Source organism: Bombus vancouverensis, chromosome 11 (genome assembly GCF_051014615.1).
Source record: "Bombus vancouverensis nearcticus chromosome 11, iyBomVanc1_principal, whole genome shotgun sequence".
NCBI lineage: Eukaryota > Metazoa > Arthropoda > Insecta > Hymenoptera > Apidae > Bombus > Bombus vancouverensis.
Window position 1 is genome coordinate 1,253,268 of NC_134921.1, and position 21,840 is coordinate 1,275,107.

The 21,840-nt window shown below is 39.2% G+C and overlaps 1 protein-coding gene across 1 annotated transcript; it reads left to right on the forward strand.

The window, feature by feature from the left end:
- The first annotated feature begins 15,986 nt into the window (after positions 1-15,986).
- Positions 15,987-21,637, forward strand: LOC117165103 (uncharacterized). Its single transcript, XM_033348565.2, has 2 exons — positions 15,987-16,007; positions 18,713-21,637. The coding sequence occupies exons 1-2, from the start codon at positions 16,002-16,004 to the stop codon at positions 21,479-21,481; spliced, it is 2,775 nt and encodes a 924-aa protein (XP_033204456.1). The 5' UTR covers positions 15,987-16,001; the 3' UTR covers positions 21,482-21,637.
- The last annotated feature ends 203 nt before the right edge of the window (positions 21,638-21,840 follow it).

A 21,840-nucleotide genomic window follows, 5' to 3' on the forward strand; every position in this document is an offset into this window, starting at 1 on the left:
TTTTATAATTTTCATCAATATACTTAAAGTAGACATACAGTATTTCACGTGATACAAAAGAATGTTGTTTAAATAAATGTAGTTTTACATAAGGGGGGCTAAGGTTAATTCGTACAAAAAAAGGCATGTTTTTGTGAATTTTTTGTGACGTCAGAGTTAAAATCTCTTTATTAAAATCAATAGTAAATTAAAGTATGACATTCGAAGAATATTGTATAAAATTTTCACGGAGAAATATTTAAAAATACGGCAATGGCAGTGTTACGTCGGGCGACCCTCTACCTAGACCAGGCCATACACCGCGGGTCAGATGGAAACCAGATGTCCGCTCATCCTTACTGCGTACCCTCAATAGTCTTAAGGACCCATCATAAATCTCAGTAATTTGCTAGCTAAGGTCCTTCAGACACAGCAAATATCTTTATTCTAAATCACTTTCTAAAGAGTATTGTCTACTACAGCTTTATTTATCTGTTTGTTAAAATTACAATCAATTCTCGCGTTGAGAATTTTCAGTAATTTTTCTGGCGTGGCGCAGTGATATGGCTGATTATTTATAATAAGTTAATATTTATTATAGATAAATGTAATTTATAAGTAAGTATTATAAATAAGTGAATATTGCTTAATTTTTGATAACTAAATAAATCTGGCGTTTAGGTCTAGCGGGTAGTGCCTCTTCAGCCTGCGAATCTGGTCCGTCGTATCAAGTAGTCCAGTGATTATGGGGTTTCGATGTTTGTTGAATCTTTTGCTATATCTGTCGCTATATTTTGCTATTTCCTCTTTGACTGTGGGTATCTTGAATTGTTTCGTTGGTAACATACCAAGGTGCGTCTATTAAGGATCTTATCGTTTTCGATTGGAAGCGTTGAAGTATTTCAATGATGGAGTTACTTGCTGTTCCCCATAGTTGGATTCCGTAGGTCCAGACAGGTTTTATTACGGTCTTGTGGAGGGTAATTTTATTCTGTAGGTTTAGTTTGGAGCGTCGGCCCGTGAGCCAATAGAATTTGTTTAGTTTGTCCTTTAGTTGCTTCGTTTTATCTGAGATGTGTTTTTTCCACGTTAGTCTCTTGTCCAGGGTCATGCCCAGGTATCTGACTGAGTCTCTGCTAGGAACTGTTGCATTGTTGATGGTGACCTGGGGGCAGGTTTGTTTTCGGAGCGTCAAGGTTACATGTGAGGATTTCTTTTCGTTAATTTTGAAGCCCCATTTATGAAACCACTTTACCATGGAGTCGAGACTTCGCTGGAGAGCGGATGACGCTATTACCGGGTCTGCGTGGGTAGCTAATAGCGCTGTGTCGTCTGCAAATATTGCTATTGTTATCTCGTTTGGTATAGGTAAGTCGGCAGTGTAGATGGAGTACAGTAGGGGTCCGAGGACACTACCTTGGGGTATGCCGGATTCTATTGGGAATGTTGCGGAAGTGGCGTCTAGGCATTTAACCATGAATTGTCTATTGGTTAGGTAAGATTTTAGGATGGAGTAGTAGGGGTGAGGTAGGATCTTTTTAAGCTTGTATAGTAGCCCTTCATGCCATACTTTGTCGAATGCCGGTTGGATGTCTAGGAAAACCGCTGAGCAATATTTTTTCTTTTCGAGTGTTTGGCTGATCGTATGGGTTATGCGATGGATTTGCTCTACTGTTGAATGTTGTTTTCAGAAGCCGAATTGATGATCTGGGAGTGTTTCCAAGTTCTCTAGGAGTGGAAGGAGTCGGTTCGTGAGCATCTTCTCGAATAGTTTAGACAGGGTAGGTAAAAGGCTGATTGGGCGATAGGAGCTGGTTTCGTATATCGGTTTACCGGGTTTAGGGATGAGGGTAAGCAGTGAGATTAGGATAGTGTTCAAGGCGAAGGATAGCATTAAAAATCGATGTGATGGGTCCGATCCCTTTTATGGGAAGTTCCTTGATTGCTTTATTGCCTATTAGGTCGGGCCCTGCTGCTTTCTTGGGATTTAGGCGACTGATTGTTTCTATAGTCTCTGCAGAAGTGAAGGGTTCGATAGGAGGAGAGATTGGGAAGGGGGTGTGCAGGTATTCAGTAACGTCCGCGGCAGCTTTGGAGGAGTGGCGTTTGAATACTTTGGACAAGTATTTGGCAAACAGGTCGGCTTTTTCTATAGGGTTACGCGCCCATCCACCTTGCGGACGGCGGATTGGGGGGATTATTTGTGGGGGGCGTGTGAGTTTCCTGGAGGCCTTCCACAGCGAGTAGTTGGAGTCGGCTGTGGGGGATAAACTGGCGAGATATTTTTGGAAACAGTCGTTTTTGTAATTTTTTATGGTTTTGGATAGCTTTCTAGTTGCGTTGTTTAGTTTGCGTTTGTCATCCGGTGTTCTATGGGTCTGCCATACTCTTCTTAGTCTACGTTTTTCTGCTATTTTTTTTAATATGTATTGGGGATATTCTTGTTTGCTGATGGACGTCTTTGTCGGTGTGAAGAGGCGGATGGCGTTTATTATGCTCGTGTTTAAATATTCCGTGGCTGCTTCAATTTCTTCCTTAGTTTTTAGTGAGGTTAGGGCTGAAGTTGAGTGAGTAAGGACTTCTCTAAAGAGCTGCCAGTTGGTGTGTTGGTTGTGAATGGAGACATTAGGTGTATTCTCGATAATTGTTGAACTGACTGTTGCTATCACGGGGGAATGATCGGAGGAGAGATCAGCCGAGGAGTTGATTTGGACGTGTCTTGATGAGATATTTTTAGTTACGAAGAAGTCGAGAAGGTCGGGTATTTTGTTAATATCAGTGGGTCAGTATGTGGGTTCGTATGTGGTGAGGTAGTTGAGGTTGTTTGTTATTATGCTGTTTAAGAGGTTTTTGCCTCTTACTGTAACCAGTCTGCTGCCCCATTGGGTGTGCTTGGCGTTATAGTCTCCTCCAGCTATGAATCTATTGCCCAGGGTGTCCAGGAAGTTATCAAAGCCTTCTTTGGCGATGGAGTGTCTGGGAGGGCAGTATACTGCTGAAGTGGTGGTTGTACCATGACAGTCTTCTATTGCTACGTTTGTTGCTTGGAGGTAGTCTTTCTGGAATGATGGAAGTTCATAGTGCTTAATACTTGTTTTGATTATGATTCCGGTGCCTCCGTGGGCCTTTCCGCTACAAGCATTACGTCCATTTGCTGGTGTTTTAGGAAGAGTTCTAGTTCAAATTTGTGTTGCGCTAGACCGTTGGCGTTCAAAAGAGCTATGCGTCTTGGTTTTATTTTGCGTCGGGGCGTACTAATTTATCCATGATGAGTGTTAGTAGCGATAGCAAATTATTTATTTGCTCTGATTGTTTCTCTATTAGCTTTTCAAGCCTAGAGAAGTTGTCTGTGTTAGGTGAGTTGGGGACATTATTTTGGGAAGATCCCTTTGGCTATTCGGGTTATTTTGGATGCCTTGTACTGCTTGGGCATAGGAGGTTGGGGTAGTGGTGAATTTAGTAGGACTGGGTATTTGGTTGGTTGAGGGGGTTGGGGTTGTCGTGAATTTCGGCGGGCTGGGTGTTTGGTTCGTTACCTCTTTTGCTCTGAGTTTAGGGTACCTGTTTCTGTATAGGGTTTATAAGCTGAGCAGCCTTTATAGTTGGCAGGATGGTCACCTTGACAGTGGATGCATTTCGCTGGGGTTTCCGGTGATTTAGTGCACTGGTCGGTGGAGTGTGTGCCTGCACATTTAACGCAGCGGAAGGTATGGTTGCAGTATTTCTGCGTGTGACCGTGCCTTTGGCACCTTTTGCATTGCACTGTTTCTTTTTTCACAAGCGGTGGTTCGAATTGTACTATTGCGTTCATTAGGCGACTGGTGTTGTAGATTTCCTTATTGTTAGGCTTTTGTTTGATGTCTATAAAAAATAAGGATAACGGGTCTTTCGAGACTCTATGCTTTATATTACTTACGTTGATGACTTCGTGGCCGAGTTTTGAGAGTTCGTACTTGAGTTCGTCTATGTCTGCTGAGTGGTAGATGTTGCGTAGAACCACTCGAAAAGATCTTCCTTGTTTGAGTTGGTATGTGTGAAAGTTGGCGTTCAAGGTCTTAGGCAGTTTGATGATTTTTCTGTATGCGTCAGGGGTTGTCGGCAGAATTTTTACTTTGTTGTTGTTAATCTTCAGGTTGTAGTCGTCCTTGGAGATATCTCTCTCTAAGGACTTGATCATTGTTTGTATGTCGATGACATCATCCACAAATATTAGTGGGGGAGGGGGGATTCTCTGTGCTTGTTGGTTTGGCGGCGGGTCTGCGATTTCCATGGCGTCGGCGATGGATTGCAATACGGCGAACCTGTTGTGGGTGTTTATTTGTATCGTTAATTGTTCGTTCCGGGTGTCGATCGTGTCTGGTTTTGATGTTTCTATTTTCCGTTTCTTTGTAATTTTAGCGCCGTTGGTGCGGAGGATTCTGCTGCACTTCTGCCACGGAGGGGGTAGCGCGGGGTAGTTGTGAGTTTGCTCAGGAGAGCCTGATCGCGATTGCTGGGCCATCATCGAGCTAGTCAATTCAAAATGAATAACTAGTCATGAGGCTATGAGGCTAGTATTCGGTTGGGATTAGGTGCGTGGGATTTTCTTCTCCCTAATGGGTAGGAAACACTTGGCTGTGTTCACTTTCGACGGTCGGGCGACACGTGTTGTTTTCGGACTTCACTGGGCACTAGAGACACGTCTGCACGCTTCGGCACTCAACAGCGAACTGACTACGGCTTGACACGGGAAAGTTAGTTTTTCTCACGTACGATGCTTCCCACTAGCAACTTTCTATCGAGGGCAGCTAGCATCCTTCTCTAACCACCAACATGGAAATTGACCAATTAACAGCGACGTCTATTTCCCTCACTTTCCGAACGAAGGCATCTCTCCACGAATCCAATGATCTCATGTCCTTAGATACACCCCATAATAATTTTCCTCTGCAATATCATCGCGATGGGAAGTCATTCTCTCGTGAAGTCGTATTAGTGAGTTACTTACCGTCTTTACGCTCGGTGAATGTTCCACGTTTTCACAAAGAGTTAGTTTAGTAATACTTGTATCGTGGCCGAGCGAGTCGAGTACGACTTGTGCTTTGGAAGAAAGCGCATTCTGTTATCCCGTTGACCGCGGATATGTTATTGAACTTAGGATCATTGCCATTAGCTTCTCGAGTATCTAATTACCACGGTTACTTGTCAAATTCTGTAATAATCGTATTTGCACTAGTCAATGTCTTCTCTATTGCATAACAACTGATTCGCTGTTAAGCTGTAGGTCACTTACTGCAACGCAGTAAAAGCAACGTACCTTTTTAAATTTTTGATCCAAATAATAATGAAGGTGTCACGACCGGCACACTTCAAAACCGATGGGCTGATGACAGAGATAAAGATGTGGCAGCACTTGGCGACAATGTATATCACCGAAGTGAAGTGCCTAATGAGCCATCAATATCCCAATGATCTTTCCACAGAATGTTCGAGAGAAAGGCGTGTGTAGCAACGGTCGCGGACGCCTAACAAACGCGCGGATAGTGGTGATATTGAGGGGTGACAAAGAAAGTCAAGTTGCACGAGCTTCAGTCATAGAAAATCACGGCTGGAGTTCGGAAGTAAACTGTCATTAGTGTAAACAAAGTGTTAAGAAATAAATTCTCTCTTTTTTTATTTTCATCTTCGATTTCCTTTTTTTATTTTACGTGATAAAGGCGTCGTGCAATTCGTACGATCATCAGAGATGAAATAACGGTTTTGCTATCCTCCCTGTTGCCCCTCGATGCCTAAATCACATGATGCGATAGTTCATCAATTGTTTCATAACGATGATTTCGAATTCGGGACCTTTTACCCGCCGAACTTTTAGCCGGACTCGTAACCCTACTCTGCTCTATATATTATTAATAAGTAATTAACAATTAGAAGTAGTATTTAGTATGTTTTGCTACTTTTAGTCTTTTATTATCAAATTTAAATTATATGTTAAAAGAGAGTGCAATAATGCTTTTTACTATTTACTGTTAACTATCATCGATCACAAGTTATCATTCTAATCTAGCTTATAGTTCAATAATTCAAGAATGTAACATGAATGTGTTATCTTTGAAGATAAAGAGCTCATCAACTAACAAAACAATTCTACACACAAGATTTGATTTCAATTACAAACCCCAATTCTACTATTGTTACGTCGCGTAACACCCTACCTAGCCCAGGCCACACACCGCGGGCAAGATGGCAACCAGATGTCTTCGGATGCTCACTGCGTACCCTCAATAGTCTCAAGTACCTTCCATAAATCTCAGGAATTTCCTAGTCGAGGTCCTTCAATCTGAACAAACGTCTGTTTCCGAAGCATTTCTAAAGACCTTTGTCTACTACGGCTTGACAAGGGAAAGTTAGTTTTTCTCACGTATGATGCAACTTTCATCCCACTAACCACTTTCTCTCGAGGGCGGTTAAGACCCTTCGTTTAACCAATTAACAACAAAGCCTATTTCCCTCACTCTCTTAACTAAAATCGCCACCAACAAATCCGATGGTCCCGTGCGCCAGACACACCCATCCTTAGCTTTCCTCCGCCACAGCATCGTCTCCGAACATCTCTGATTTTCTATTCTTCGAACAGTCAACATCCTTCGACCGAGTTTACACCCGAAGATCAGTCAGTCTCAATCAAACATCTTTTTAAGCAGTTAACAAGTCGAACACAGTAGTCATCTCATAGCAACTATTCATTTTGTGTTACACCGAAGTTGTCGGTTTGTGAAAATATATAATAACCTGTTAGCAGCAGCGTTATCTTTAATTTAACTACCCTTATTATCCCAAAAGAAATAAGGGATCGAACGATTCGCGGCGTCGTTTAGCAAATCGTAACGGGAATTTACGACTCCCATTGGCGCGTTTCTTCGAGATCGTGTCTCTCCCCGAACGTGCGAAAACAACTATTACGTATTGGCTTTTAAAAATCAATTTAATCGTCCTACAATATCTATAATAATTATTATAAAGATATAAGAGGATAATTAGAAAGAGTGAAGCCACTGAAGCCCGATTTATTGGTAATTTTGTAATTAAATCTGCTAGCGGAAATAAGCAAACAACCGAAAACATTTGAATGATAGTGTGGACAAGGTGCGACATATTTCTAACAGTATATGGGTACGTCATGCCAGTATCGAAAGACTTGAAACGAAATTTCTATTTTTTTTCTACTATGTACTATTCCTACTGCAGGATACAAGAGAGAGATATGCAGAAAGTGTAACTTAACATGGGTGTGGTAGAGGTGAACAACTGCGAGAGAACGTGAAAGGCGAGATTACGAGAGCAGAATATTTTAATTCACGATGTATTTTTTCCTAGAAATCAATTACAATGTGCACGAAGTATTTTGTTCATCTAAAGTCATTGATGTGTAGCGGCACTTGACAGTAAACTTCCCAACAGTTTACGTCGCGTGACGCACGACACAAAGACCCTATACCTGCGAACCAGATGATTGCCAGATGTCGATACATTCGTACCGAACATTCTCTAGCTAGCCTAAGGACTCGCCATAAATCTTAGGATTTATTATAGCGAAGGCCCTCCAAAGAGACAAACAGTCTTTGTCTATCAGTCTCTAAGTCGACCACCTACTACGGGAACACACGAGAAATCTGCTTTCTCTCGCGTACGACGCTTTCCGCTAGCAACATCCTCTCAAGGGCAGCTAGCATCCTTTTCCAACGACCAACGCGAATTAGCCAATAAACATTAAGGTACATTTCCCTCACTTTCCGAACCAAAGCTTTTCTCAACGAATCCGATATCCTCGCATCTTTAGACACATCCCAACACAGTTTTCCTTCGCAGCAGCATCGTGACGGAAAGTCAGTCTGTTACGGGGAGTCAACACACAACAGTCGTTATACTTATACGGTTCGAGTCGAATAATTACCTAAGCCCTCGACATCTCGTGCAATCATCGTCCGCACTCGTAGCGCATCTCGAATCATAGCTATCCGAGCTCTAACTCGTAACCGCACATCCGCGAACCGAATATAACCGCGAGTCTTGCGTCAAGTGTACTCATCGACATTGCAGTGGATAAACATTTATTGTTGAATACATCTGAGTTTTCCTTCCGAACCTATCACGACATATCACTCCAGATGCTTATGTCACAGGGTAAATTTGACTCCAATAAGATAGTTAATCCTAACTGCCTTATCATGAGTCACCGCCAGGGTAACATCTAGTCACTCCAAACATGACCAAAGTCCAAAGTAACATCCAAACATGATACGACCAAAGTCTTTCTCCCACTCCAACCACTAAATTCATATAAATACTCCTCCCGAAATCACCCGAGCAGTCTGCAGTCTGTAATACTCAAAACCTACCCAAAACCTTATCGTTGTGAACCTCGAATATAATAAAAAGTTTATTGTATAAGTGTGTGACAATAAAGAGCTCGATCTCTTGTTTCAGATCGACACTTTGTAATAATTTGATAAATTATTACGCTACACTTACGTCCTTTCGTCTTTCCGTTTCTTTATATTATTATTAAATTGCAGTTATTTATATATTTATAGGAAAAGATGCAAAATTGTAAAATATCCAAATTATAATAATCATTATAATATTTGGTGGATAAAACAATTTCTGATTGCAATTCTTCAATTTTAAAGAATCTGCGCAAATATTTACAGTATACAAGGTTTTACCTTTTTAACTATAAAGCAGTTGAATACTAAAATCACATTCTTGAGTATAAACCATTCAATATCACTACATCGTTTCTGAACAACAAACACGAGTCTACTATATTTAAAAAAGTTCATATGTTGAAACTTGATATTATTGTAGCAATCTCTATGTAGTTAATGATCAAATGTTAACTTTCAACGCCATTATTTTTTATGAAAAAACTGTCAATATATCATCTATATGAATATTTAATAGTATTTTTTAAAGTATTAATAAGAATCTAAACACAGATTTCTTCTTGGTAAAATTAATTGCCTAATTAGAAAGTTCTTCCTTAGAAGAAGCGAGAATTAGAGAAAGAATTAGAAGCGAAAATTTCTTGCTTTTAACAAGATTACTAAGATAGTAATTATATTAGTATATAATTAATTCTAGTTATACGGTAAATTAAAGGATTAATTAACTATCATCACAATTTACTCACTTTTAGTTTCAACTGTGTATGCAATTGCTTTTAACTTTGAAATGCTACATTCCTCACACAATAATTTCCACCTAACAATTGCTAACAAATAATAACTCGTTATTATTTATATTTTCTGGCAATTTTGTCGCGTGCCGAGACTAAGACTGCTACTAGTATGTTTTCGCTTATTTATTACATTTTTAATTAATAATAATTATTACATTGTGTTTTACAAACTTTATATAAACTTTATCTTTCTTTCTCTTTATAGTTAGAATGCCTCGTTTCCCAATATACCAGATAGGCAGCAGGGTACGAATTGATAAAAAAGCTTAATAACTAAAAGACTAAAAGAAATAACTTCAACTTGCTTCTTCTATAAGTTATGAAAGAAGGTTATGCTTTATAACCCAAAAGAAACATGGGAATTAGCGGTATAATAGTTTGACAATGAATTTCTTCCTTATAGTTTTTTATTATCTTATAGTTTTTTATTATTTCCCGTGAACATCGATCAATTCTATAAGAAGAAAAATCCTTATTTGTATTTGATATTACAATATGATTAAAGTGTGATACACAATACAACTGAATGCTGAGAAGAAGCTCCGAAGCTTCTATTAACAAAATTCTAGAGACGCAGTTTCTATCGAATTTCAGCCCGAAAGTTTAGACAATTAAAACTAATTAGTATCTTGCTGCCTACCCTGTATTGTGTATAGATATAGCATCGAAGAATTAAAAAGAAACGAGACTATTCAAACGATTTTAATCAATGTTTATTAACAGCCACGATTAAGCACATTTACAGGCTAAGATACTTAGGCGAAGTTCATTTTTATATGGTTCGTTCCCGAAACGGAGAATTGCTTATAAGAAAGAAAAAAGTTTTACTCTACTACAAATATAATACAGCATTTTACAGAGATTTTACTGCAATATAACAATATACAATCAAAGCAAAAACTACTAGTTGTTACTAATCATCCAGCATACAGGTCTGCTTCACACGAATAAAATGTTCCTCCATTTTTATGTCTTCGTATGCTTCCGCCTTCTCTTCTTCTTACTTCTATTGCAAACCATCTGAATGAAAGTATAACGTGGACAAAGTAACAGAACAATTCCCAGCTCGAAGCTGAGAAAGGGCAGAGGTGAAGGTGGCCGTTGTGAGCACAGTTGGGGACAATTAGGGCAGTTTCACCGACGCAGGAAGTGACATCAGACTGCTGTGTACCCCCGGGGCTATTGCTCGCGACACGTACAACCAGCGTCGACTCTCGACTATCTCACCCTTTGCCGCTCATCCCCTACCTCTCCCTCTCCCGTTCAGAAACTGTCAACCACCGTCACGGTGGAACCGGCGTTGACCTACAAAATGCAGTAGCTTGTCGAGACCGGTTGCCAACAGTTTGCGACAGGTTTACGCGAGGAACCGTCCTAACTGGCCTAGACTATCGTATCAAGATACAAACCGTGTCACAGTCGAGGTGCTGTTAAAAGCGGAAGCGGATGTGGAGTTTGCGTGGACGGTAATATACGCGAAGGTGTACGGTCGCATAAAAGCGCACAGAGAGGCTATAGACCCGTTCTTTTTTGCTCTCTTGTTTTTGTTTTTATCGAGTTTCGCTTGCTTTTACAAAAATGGGAGTTCGACAATAGTTAAAACAACGAAATGGGACATAAATGTTTGGCAATTATGGTTCTTATTTTGTGATATTGCGTTAGCATCAAGATTCTGTAAAAACGTCATTGCGATCGATGTAGGAATATTTGTAACAAATGCTGCTGACGTTACTAATACGAGTTATAACATTTCACATTTCTATTATATATCGTTAATAAATATTGTAAATTCTTGACAATTCATTTACATTTTATTATTAACTTTCCGATCTTTTATTTTCCAGAATACATCACTTTTCCTTAACGCTATTTAGTATTTATATGGCACGAAAGAGATACAAGCTTGTGTTTCGCGCTTAACGCTTACGAAACTCGCGGAGTATGGCACAACTCGTACGTAAAGTCTTGATAAATTATGCTTTCCACATATTTCGCAACACAAGTACAACACTAATTACTTTCAGTTAACAGATGAAACGGGTTATAAACCACGTAGAAAAATATACAGCTCGGATGGGACCTCTCGCCGCCGACGATCCTCGAGGCATTGTTGGTAAACGAGAGGAGGCAGAGGGCCGTGACCTCCTTCTGTGAGCAAGTTATGCTTCGAAAAGCGGCCGCGGAGAGGGTCAGGGTGCTGTACTCTCACCCTGAGAGGATTGACCGGCGAGGGCGCGGCGGAGGCCATGGACGCGCTTCGATGAGACGCGCTAGGTCCGCTCCGCCCCCCGGTGGGGTGCAAACTTAGGCGCTGGCAGCTCAGCGCCCCGGGGCCGCAAAGCAGCCCGGTAGGGGAACCGGACTGCCTGGCACGGCGGCTCCGGCGACGAAGCGCAGTGTGACGTGGCCGCACATCGCTCCACTAGGGGACGTACTGAGCGCGGGAAGGGGGGGCGGTGTATCGCTCACATCGGTTCCCGAGCCCCCCTCAATCGCAAGAGGGACGGTCATCGTAGAGGCTTTAGTCGGTTGGAGTCCGCCACTACCACGCCGCTTTTCCCCAGAAGCGACCTGGTGTCCGTGCGGATTTCCTCCATGTTAATAAAAAAAAAAGAAAGAAACATATACAGCTATTCGTACACTACGCAATTCCTCGATTAAGCTCACTGTTATACACAATAAATTCTGTAGGGTTGTGGGCGTTCGATAAATCTTCATTGGAACTGACCATCGTCGTGGTATAACAAAGGTACGATTTGCGAACACATCATAATCATCAATCATAATCAAAACAAGTATTAAGCACTACGAACTTCCATCATTCCAGAAAGACTACCTCCAAGCAACAAACGTAGCAATAGAAGACTGTCATGGTACAACCACCACTTCAGCAGTATACTGCCCTCCCAGACACTCCATCGCCAAAGAAGGCTTTGATAACTTCCTGGACACCCTGGGCAATAGATTCATAGCTGGAGGAGACTATAACGCCAAGCACACCCAATGGGGCAGCAGACTGGTTACAGTAAGAGGCAAAAACCTCTTAAACAGCATAATAACAAACAACCTCAACTACCTCACCACATACGAACCCACATACTGACCCACTGATATTAACAAAATACCCGACCTTCTCGACTTCTTCGTAACTAAAAATATCTCATCAAGACACGTCCAAATCAACTCCTCGGCTGATCTCTCCTCCGATCATTCCCCCGTGATAGCAACAGTCAGTTCAACAATTATCGAGAATACACCTAATGTCTCCATTCACAACCAACACACCAACTGGCAGCTCTTTAGAGAAGTCCTTACTCACTCAACTTCAGCCCTAACCTCACTAAAAACTAAGGAAGAAATTGAAGCAGCCACGGAATATTTAAACACGAGCATAATAAACGCCATCCGCCTCTTCACACCGACAAAGACGTCCATCAGCAAACAAGAATATCCCCAATACATATTAAAAAAAATAGCAGAAAAACGTAGACTAAGAAGAGTATGGCAGACCCATAGAACACCGGATGACAAACGCAAACTAAACAACGCAACTAGAAAGCTATCCAAAACCATAAAAAATTACAAAAACGACTGTTTCCAAAAATATCTCGCCAGTTTATCCCCCACAGCCGACTCCAACTACTCGCTGTGGAAGGCCTCCAGGAAACTCACACGCCCCCCACAAATAATCCCCCCAATCCGCCGTCCGCAAGGTGGATGGGCGCGTAACCCTATAGAAAAAGCCGACCTGTTTGCCAAATACTTGTCCAAAGTATTCAAACGCCACTCCTCCAAAGCTGCCGCGGACGTTACTGAATACCTGCACACCCCCTTCCCAATCTCTCCTCCTATCGAACCCTTCACTTCTGCAGAGACTATAGAAACAATCAGTCGCCTAAATCCCAAGAAAGCAGCAGGGCCCGACCTAATAGGCAATAAAGCAATCAAGGAACTTCCCATAAAAGGGATCGGACCCATCACATCGATTTTTAATGCTATCCTTCGCCTTGAACACTATCCTAATCTCACTGCTTACCCTCATCCCTAAACCCGGTAAACCGATATACGAAACCAGCTCCTATCGCCCAATCAGCCTTTTACCTACCCTGTCTAAACTATTCGAGAAGATGCTCACGAACCGACTCCTTCCACTCCTAGAGAACTTGGAAACACTCCCAGATCATCAATTCGGCTTCTGAAAACAACATTCAACAGTAGAGCAAATCCATCGCATAACCCATACGATCAGCCAAACACTCGAAAAGAAAAAATATTGCTCAGCGGTTTTCCTAGACATCCAACCGGCATTCGACAAAGTATGGCATGAAGGGCTACTATACAAGCTTAAAAAGATCCTACCTCACCCCTACTACTCCATCCTAAAATCTTACCTAACCAATAGACAATTCATGGTTAAATGCCTAGACGCCACTTCCGCAACATTCCCAATAGAATCCGGCATACCCCAAGGTAGTGTCCTCGGACCCCTACTGTACTCCATCTACACTGCCGACTTACCTATACCAAACGAGATAACAATAGCAATATTTGCAGACGACACAGCGCTATTAGCTACCCACGCAGACCCGGTAATAGCGTCATCCGCTCTCCAGCGAAGTCTCGACTCCATGGTAAAGTGGTTTCATAAATGGGGCTTCAAAATTAACGAAAAGAAATCCTCACATGTAACCTTGACGCTCCGAAAACAAACCTGCCCCCAGGTCACCATCAACAATGCAACAGTTCCTAGCAGAGACTCAGTCAGATACCTGGGCATGACCCTGGACAAGAGACTAACGTGGAAAAAACACATCTCAGATAAAACGAAGCAACTAAAGGACAAACTAAACAAATTCTATTGGCTCACGGGCCGACGCTCCAAACTAAACCTACAGAATAAAATTACCCTCCACAAGACCGTAATAAAACCTGTCTGGACCTACGGAATCCAACTATGGGGAACAGCAAGTAACTCCATCATTGAAATACTTCAACGCTTCCAATCGAAAACGATAAGATCCTTAATAGACGCACCTTGGTATGTTACCAACGAAACAATTCAAGATACCCACAGTCAAAGAGGAAATAGCAAAATATAGCGACAGATATAGCAAAAGATTCAACAAACATCGAAACCCCATAATCACTGGACTACTTGATACGACGGACCAGATTCGCAGGCTGAAGAGGCACTACCCGCTAGACCTAAACGCCAGATTTATTTAGTTATCAAAAATTAAGCAATATTCACTTATTTATAATACTTACTTATAAATTACATTTATCTATAATAAATATTAACTTATTATAAATAATCAGCCATATCACTGCGCCACGCCAGAAAAATTACTGAAAATTCTCAACGCGAGAATTGATTGTAATTTTAACAAACAGATAAATAAAGCTGTAGTAGACAATACTCTTTAGAAAGTGATTTAGAATAAAGATATTTGCTGTGTCTGAAGGACCTTAGCTAGCAAATTACTGAGATTTATGATGGGTCCTTAAGACTATTGAGGGTACGCAGTAAGGATGAGCGGACATCTGGTTTCCATCTGACCCGCGGTGTATGGCCTGGTCTAGGTAGAGGGTCGCCCGACGTAACACTGCCATTGCCGTATTTTTAAATATTTCTCCGTGAAAATTTTATACAATATTCTTCGAATGTCATACTTTAATTTACTATTGATTTTAATAAAGAGATTTTAACTCTGACGTCACAAAAAATTCACAAAAACATGCCTTTTTTTGTACGAATTAACCTTAGCCCCCCTTATGTAAAACTACATTTATTTAAACAACATTCTTTTGTATCACGTGAAATACTGTATGTCTACTTTAAGTATATTGATGAAAATTATAAAAAGCAATTTAGTTTATATTCTTTACCTTCTGTGATAATGCAAACAATGGTGTTAACAAATCAATACCAGCGCTACGACTAACGGCCGATTTGCCACCCCCCTACTGGAGTTTACAGACCTGTGTATACGAATGCGATGCTCACAATACTTATGATTCAGGAATAATCAGATATTCATTGACGTGTGTTGATGTTGCTTCTTAGATACACAGATATACATACATATATAACGTGAGTTTATGTAGAAACGTGAAGAAGAAAATTATATTGGACATAACGTGAACTTAGTCAGAACATCTACTCAGTAACACGCATGCGCTGTAGCCACGTGAATCTGTCTGAACTGAGCGGCATGTTTGCTACTAGTGGGTGATACCATTTTAATGCCCACAGTGCTGCTCATGGTGGTGTCCGAGTTTGAACGGTATTTTTTCTCTCTGTGCAAGTTTATATGTGTATAAAAAAAATTTACATTCTATTTCGACGCGAACTATTAACAAAGGAAAACATGTTCTGGATGCAAGTGAATAATAAGTGAATAATAAGTGAATAATAAGTGAGTGTAAACAACTTTTAAGATCATGTATGACACGTTAACCTGAAATATTTTCCATTGTCTTCTGCTTTTCATTAATTTCACGACTTTTTATTAAATAATTACAGTTTTGTTAAATATATTTGATAACTGTATTTCATACAATTTCTATATTTATTTACAAGTTGCTACTGTTATCGTACAGTTATAACATATTTTAAGGAAAACGCGAATTGTTCTTTGAAGATATTATTAAAGTCTACTACTCACTAATCATAGATTTTCTTTGTGCACAGGCAAGCAGTTGGTCTAATAATAATAATAATTTCATAAAGCAAATAGCCCGAGTGTTAATTTGCGTACGCCCCGTTGATGCAATCTCCGTGGATATAAAATTGGACAACAAAATGGACGTAAGTACCTTTTGAAACATCATTCGATAAGAGAACTTTGACCGTATTGAATAATATACTTTGTTTCTATAAATCTTGGTTAATATAACATATTAAATTAATGTTTATGTACCACTTTCTTTAACTATTTCAATATGACAAAGTAAGATTTGCTTCTTTGGCCGTTGTGACGCAAACTTGTGATTTGTAATAGAAATGAAATTTAATGGTTGAATTAGACGGAATTTCCACCATGGTATATAAAATTTTGTATAATGTATCTGTCAATTGTAAGATTTCTTTGGCCAACGCGCTATGATCTCTTGCGTCTATGCTTTATATATTATGGCTCAATAATAATACATGGATTAAAAATACTAAAGTAATGCAGAATGTCTAGCATCGATGCAATTTTGCTTATTCTCGTTATCAATATAATATTTAATTGCTCCGTTGTAGAGTAATGAGTTTATACGAATGTGATCATCTTACAATTAAATTTCATTTACATATTTTATTTTATAAACATGGAAATATTGAATTACAAATGATTTTCATTAATATGTTAATATTTAGTATAGTGATTATGTTTACCATTTGTGCTATTATTATTTGTTGTTAATTTTCCTAGGCTTGTAGAGTATAAAATTGATATTTATACATATATAAATATGTTTTATGTAATATTATTGTAAATCACTGTTATCTATTTATTCGTACGATACGAAGTGAATTAATAAGAAAGATGCATGTTACAGATAAGATTTTTATCATATTAATGCGTCGAAGCATACAAGCGTCGAAGCATACGAGCGTTGAAACAACGTAAGTTGTAAAAAATATATTGCCGTATAATAGATTAAAACTCACACATGTACCAGGAACATTCATCATTGGCAACGTGCGTTACCTTTTCACTGATGTATTTATATGAGTACGGGCATTGGATTCAGCTGAGGCATGCTTTGTTGTACAATTAAATAAGGTTATACAATTATAACCTTAAATAGAGCAGGTCACACGAACGTATCATTAGTTATTCGTTCTCAGTTCGATGAGTACGTATTTTTTACGTATGTCCAACGATTATTCTATAGCAAATAGTTGTATCGGAATGAAAACTTTTCTATTTTGTGCAAAGATTTTTAGATTTGTTGATTATAAATCATTTGTTGTTGCAAAAATCATTTGTATGAATCAAATTATTTACAGTTTTTAACGCACTTCGATATCGATTCAGATTAAAAAGAAATATTATTGGAGTTTTACAACACAATGTCGCGAACGTTCCGTTAAGCATGGTTTACGCCACAGTCAAGAACAATCGCTATTTTTGAGAACTAGAAATTTAGCGCTTCGACGCCAACTCTGCAAAACAGGCAACGCTCGTATGCCGTGACTTCTATGTACGTACGAAATGACTGTAAAACGTATGTCTGTTTTAACGCTCGTGTACCCTCATGCCCAGGTTTAAATTTGTGCATGCGTTATGAAAACTATTGCTGCTGTGAGTTTATGTACAAAATTTTTCCACACACAGTTATAACAAGGCACAGATACACGTTTGCATTCGTGTGCATGTGCGCGTGCCTGCGTGTATATATATTCTTACACAAATTGGCAACATAGTGAAAAGGGAGGAATTTTGCATATGTCCCTTACTGCCCGAACAGCATCGGGACAGAAGTTCTAGTATAGTCTAGCGTAGAAAATTCGTTGAGCAGCCTGTACAAACTGAAACGTGTTGTAATGACGCCACGCATCGACTCCAAAGTCTCATGAAATGATATCAGTATATCAATATATACTTAATATATATCCATTGGCTTTGCTTACCAATTAAGAAAATATATTACTTTCTGCATCGATGCAAGCCAATATACATCATAAAAGAACAGAATACGTTGATGCGTTCATCGCATCAGTGTTTCAGCGTATGTAAGCACCGTTGACAGTCATGTTTTCTTTCTGTTTGACCAGGTATTACCATTAACTGTTTCTCACATCGGTTGCTGATCGCAATTGATTCCACAATATTTTCAACCGAATTCGATACAAATATTTCTATTTTAAACAATTCATGGTGATTTTTGCAAACATTTTGAGTTGTTTTTTTATATTTTCAAATGATATGGAATTTTTAGCGTTTTGCATGGTGTTTGTTACTCTGTCGTACATTTTATTTCTCATTTATAATATACAATTTGCTAAACATGTAGAAGGACCGCTCGTTGTTTTGTACTAATTTGTTACCTGGAAGAATACATTCATGAAATAATGTTAAACAACCATGCTAAAAGTATTGTTTGCGAATCTGATTTTTCTTACATTTGAATATAATTGAGAGTTGAATATAGTCGACTTCGCTACACAATAGTTTGAAAATATCGATCGGCCCTGTCCTATGGTAAACGTTAGGAGTTGAGGAAAAGTTTCTTTGTAATTCTAATGGAGCCGTAAATTTACACAAAATTTACACCTCTCTTGTTATGTACGTAGTATTCTGGATTTGTGCAGTTATGTATTGTTTTTAATGGTAGAACCTGACTAACTGATAAACATGACGTCATAAACCGTTCTTTCTAGTATCTAGTTCTGTAGCTCTATGCGTAGCTTTCTATCCTACCCATGATTTATGGTACGATTGACTTCAATTACTAGACTAGGACTGTTTCATAGATTTTTCGTTTCTTAGGATGTTACATTTGGTTTGTATCTTTTTTCAGCCTTCTGAATATGCAATAACAATAAAAAAAGAGCCAATCGATCCAGAGATCTGCGATGATTTGTCGCCAGTTGATACAAATACAGGGAATAAAAATGAAACAGCGACGTTTAAAGGTGAATCTTCGGACGACGTTTATTGTAACAATGAAGAATCCGCGTTTCCTCAAGAAAGTACGTATTTAGAAAATAACAAATCGGATCCTGATAAACGAAAAAGTAAACATAAAGTACCTTCAAACAACAGAATAAGTTGCAATGTTTGTTTGTTAACTTTTCAAGCTAAACATTTATTGGAACTGCATAATAAATTATATAGCTGTAATGTATTTAAGTGTGATAATTGCACTGCAATCTTCACTATGCATATTTCGTTAATACGTCATTTAAAGAAGCGATGTTGTACGAAAAAATTGTCTGGATATAAGTGTAATTTTTGTAACCGAAAGTTTTCCTATAAAAGACATGTCCAGTCTCATTTATTCCATGCGCATGGGAACGCAATATTTTCTGGTGGAAGCAAAATTATGAAAACATCTCCTGAATCGTTAGGAAAGTCGAATCATTCGGATGATATAGTCATGGCAGAATCAAAAACTTCACACAGTCCCTGCTCAAAGAACGTAAATAGCTCAATAAATATATCTTTGAAACTATCTAATGACTCAAAGAATACATCCACCAAGGATTCGAGCAGCAAGATCAAGTTTACGCATCCGAAATGGTTAAACGATTCGCATAGTACACCTTCGAAAAGAATGAAGCAATCCGTCCTTACAGACTTCATATCGACGTACAAAGACAAACCGAATGACAGATGGGTTAGCCCGGAAAAAGTTATCGATACGGAGAATATTCCTGTTACTGCGACTATTATTCCAACTTTAACGCTCGAGACATTTAGTAACAAGACATCAACGGCTGCAGAAGTTATTCAGATGTCTACTTCTGTTAAGCGAATCGAATCTCCTGTTAGGAAAAGATCATTTGTTCAAATTCGTGTGAATTTAAAGACAATGATATCTTTATTAAGGAACGAAATAAAAGCTGAATCTGAAAGCTCTAATACCTCGCACAATATGTCTTACAACCTTAGGCCAGTGAAAAGATGTTTTTCTTTATATGATTCTTACGATTTATTGGAGTGTAAAGAATGTGTGGTCCGCTTGGAGAAATGCGACAAATTCTTGGAGCCTACTAGTTTTGTGTCAAACGAAGATGAAGACGAAGACGAAGTCGAAGACGCTTTCAAACAAGCAGTATCGAAAAATGTGAAAGAGGTATTTGAAGGTTTTCGCGAAACAAGCTCGACATGTAACATGCCTTTGAAAGCTGACACGATTGCGTCAAAGCGATTCAATGAATTTGTAAAATCTTTCGCTGATAGATTAATCGTACTTCAACAAGAATCGGTTGAATTTCAGAAGAACTTTAAAGTCTGTCAGCAGAAAATAATTCAATGTCATATTTGTAAAAAATCGTTTTCTTCGAAGAAAAACCTGCGCGAGCACATGAAATTGTTCCATACGATTTACATTTCGAGCATATGCAACGCGCGTTACACGTCCATGAATAAGTTACTAACTCACTATCTACGTCAGCATGGTGTGTTTAAACGAAGGGAATGTTGCGTGTGTTATGAGAAGTTTGACACGTCGGCACTGTTGAAGCGGCACATGATTCTGCATTGTTTGAAGACCATAAGATCAAAAAAGGACGCTTCACCGGTTGATGTTGAAATAAATTGCAATGCATTCAAGAAACAACACAAATGCAAAGGTTGTCGCAAACGATTTTGGCTATACTCATGTTTGAAACAACACGAGAATGTATGTCGTCGAATGAAAGTGTTAAGAAATAAACAACGTGTACCTCGTGTAAACCATTTGTCTCGGTCCTTGAAAGAACCAAGTGACATGGAACTCGGCATAGTACAGTCGCCTGATTTGGAACAAACGTTGGATGTTTCGGGTGGGACGACAAGATCTTTGAAAAATTATTTGACTCCGAGTGCGCTTAATACGGATGATACTTTCTCTTCGTCATTCGATACAGCTGCAAAACACAGAAGGTTACTTAATGGGATTGCATGCGTAAAGGGTCATCAAGCGGACAAGATGAACAGAACAAAGTTTCCTTGCACTACTTGTGGAACACAATTCCAAACATTTAAAAATTTGTGCATACACGAGCGCACCTATCGCCAAACAGCCACAGAAAAGTGTAACGTTTGTAACACGATGTTTTCCACTAAAAGATTCTTACAGTTTCACATGCTTGCTACTCATGTGCCTTCGTGTTCGGTGAACTACAAATTCTTTTGTAAGTTCTGCAATCAAGGATTTGTTAAGAAACAGAGTCTTCAAATTCACGAACGACACTTGCATATTGGACAAGATTCTAGGCTGGTGCTGAATTCCGATTGTGTTGTGGAAGATAAACCAATCTGTAATATATGCCATTTGTTATTCGAATCCTACGAACGTTTAGTCGAGCATAACACGTATTATTACAAGGGCAATGATTTTTTGTGCGCAATATGTGGTAAGTCGTTTCAAGGAATGTACAAGTTTTATCATCACAACAAGTTGGAGCATTATCCGGACGAACCATCGAAATTGTACCCTTACAAATGCGATACTTGTAACGAAGGCTTCAGCTACGAATCACATCTCCACGCACATAGGCTACACGTTCATTCGCACGATTCGCCCGCTGACAAAACGCGCGACCGCGATACATCGGATCAGACTTTTCGCGTGTGTTCATAATTCTTTGGATAAATTAAGATAATCATAAAATAAAAGCATAGAGAATATTTAATTCTTCGATTTATAGGTCGTTTGAAAATCAATTTTCACGGTACTATACTGAAGAATCGGCCTAGATTGAGACGTACAATAAACACGCCAAGTACACATACACATACGAAGCAAATGATTTCAAAGTGTCCTTTAAGTCATGTATTCGCAGTTTCCATAACACGCATGAAATGTATCGATATTTGTTGAAATATAATTTACAAGACAAATCAACGCTTCTGACCTAATACGAACTGCGCTCGGCTTAAACATCGAGCATTGAGTGAAGTTAGGGTGTCAGCCGTAGGCGCTTCCTGTTCATTGTTTGC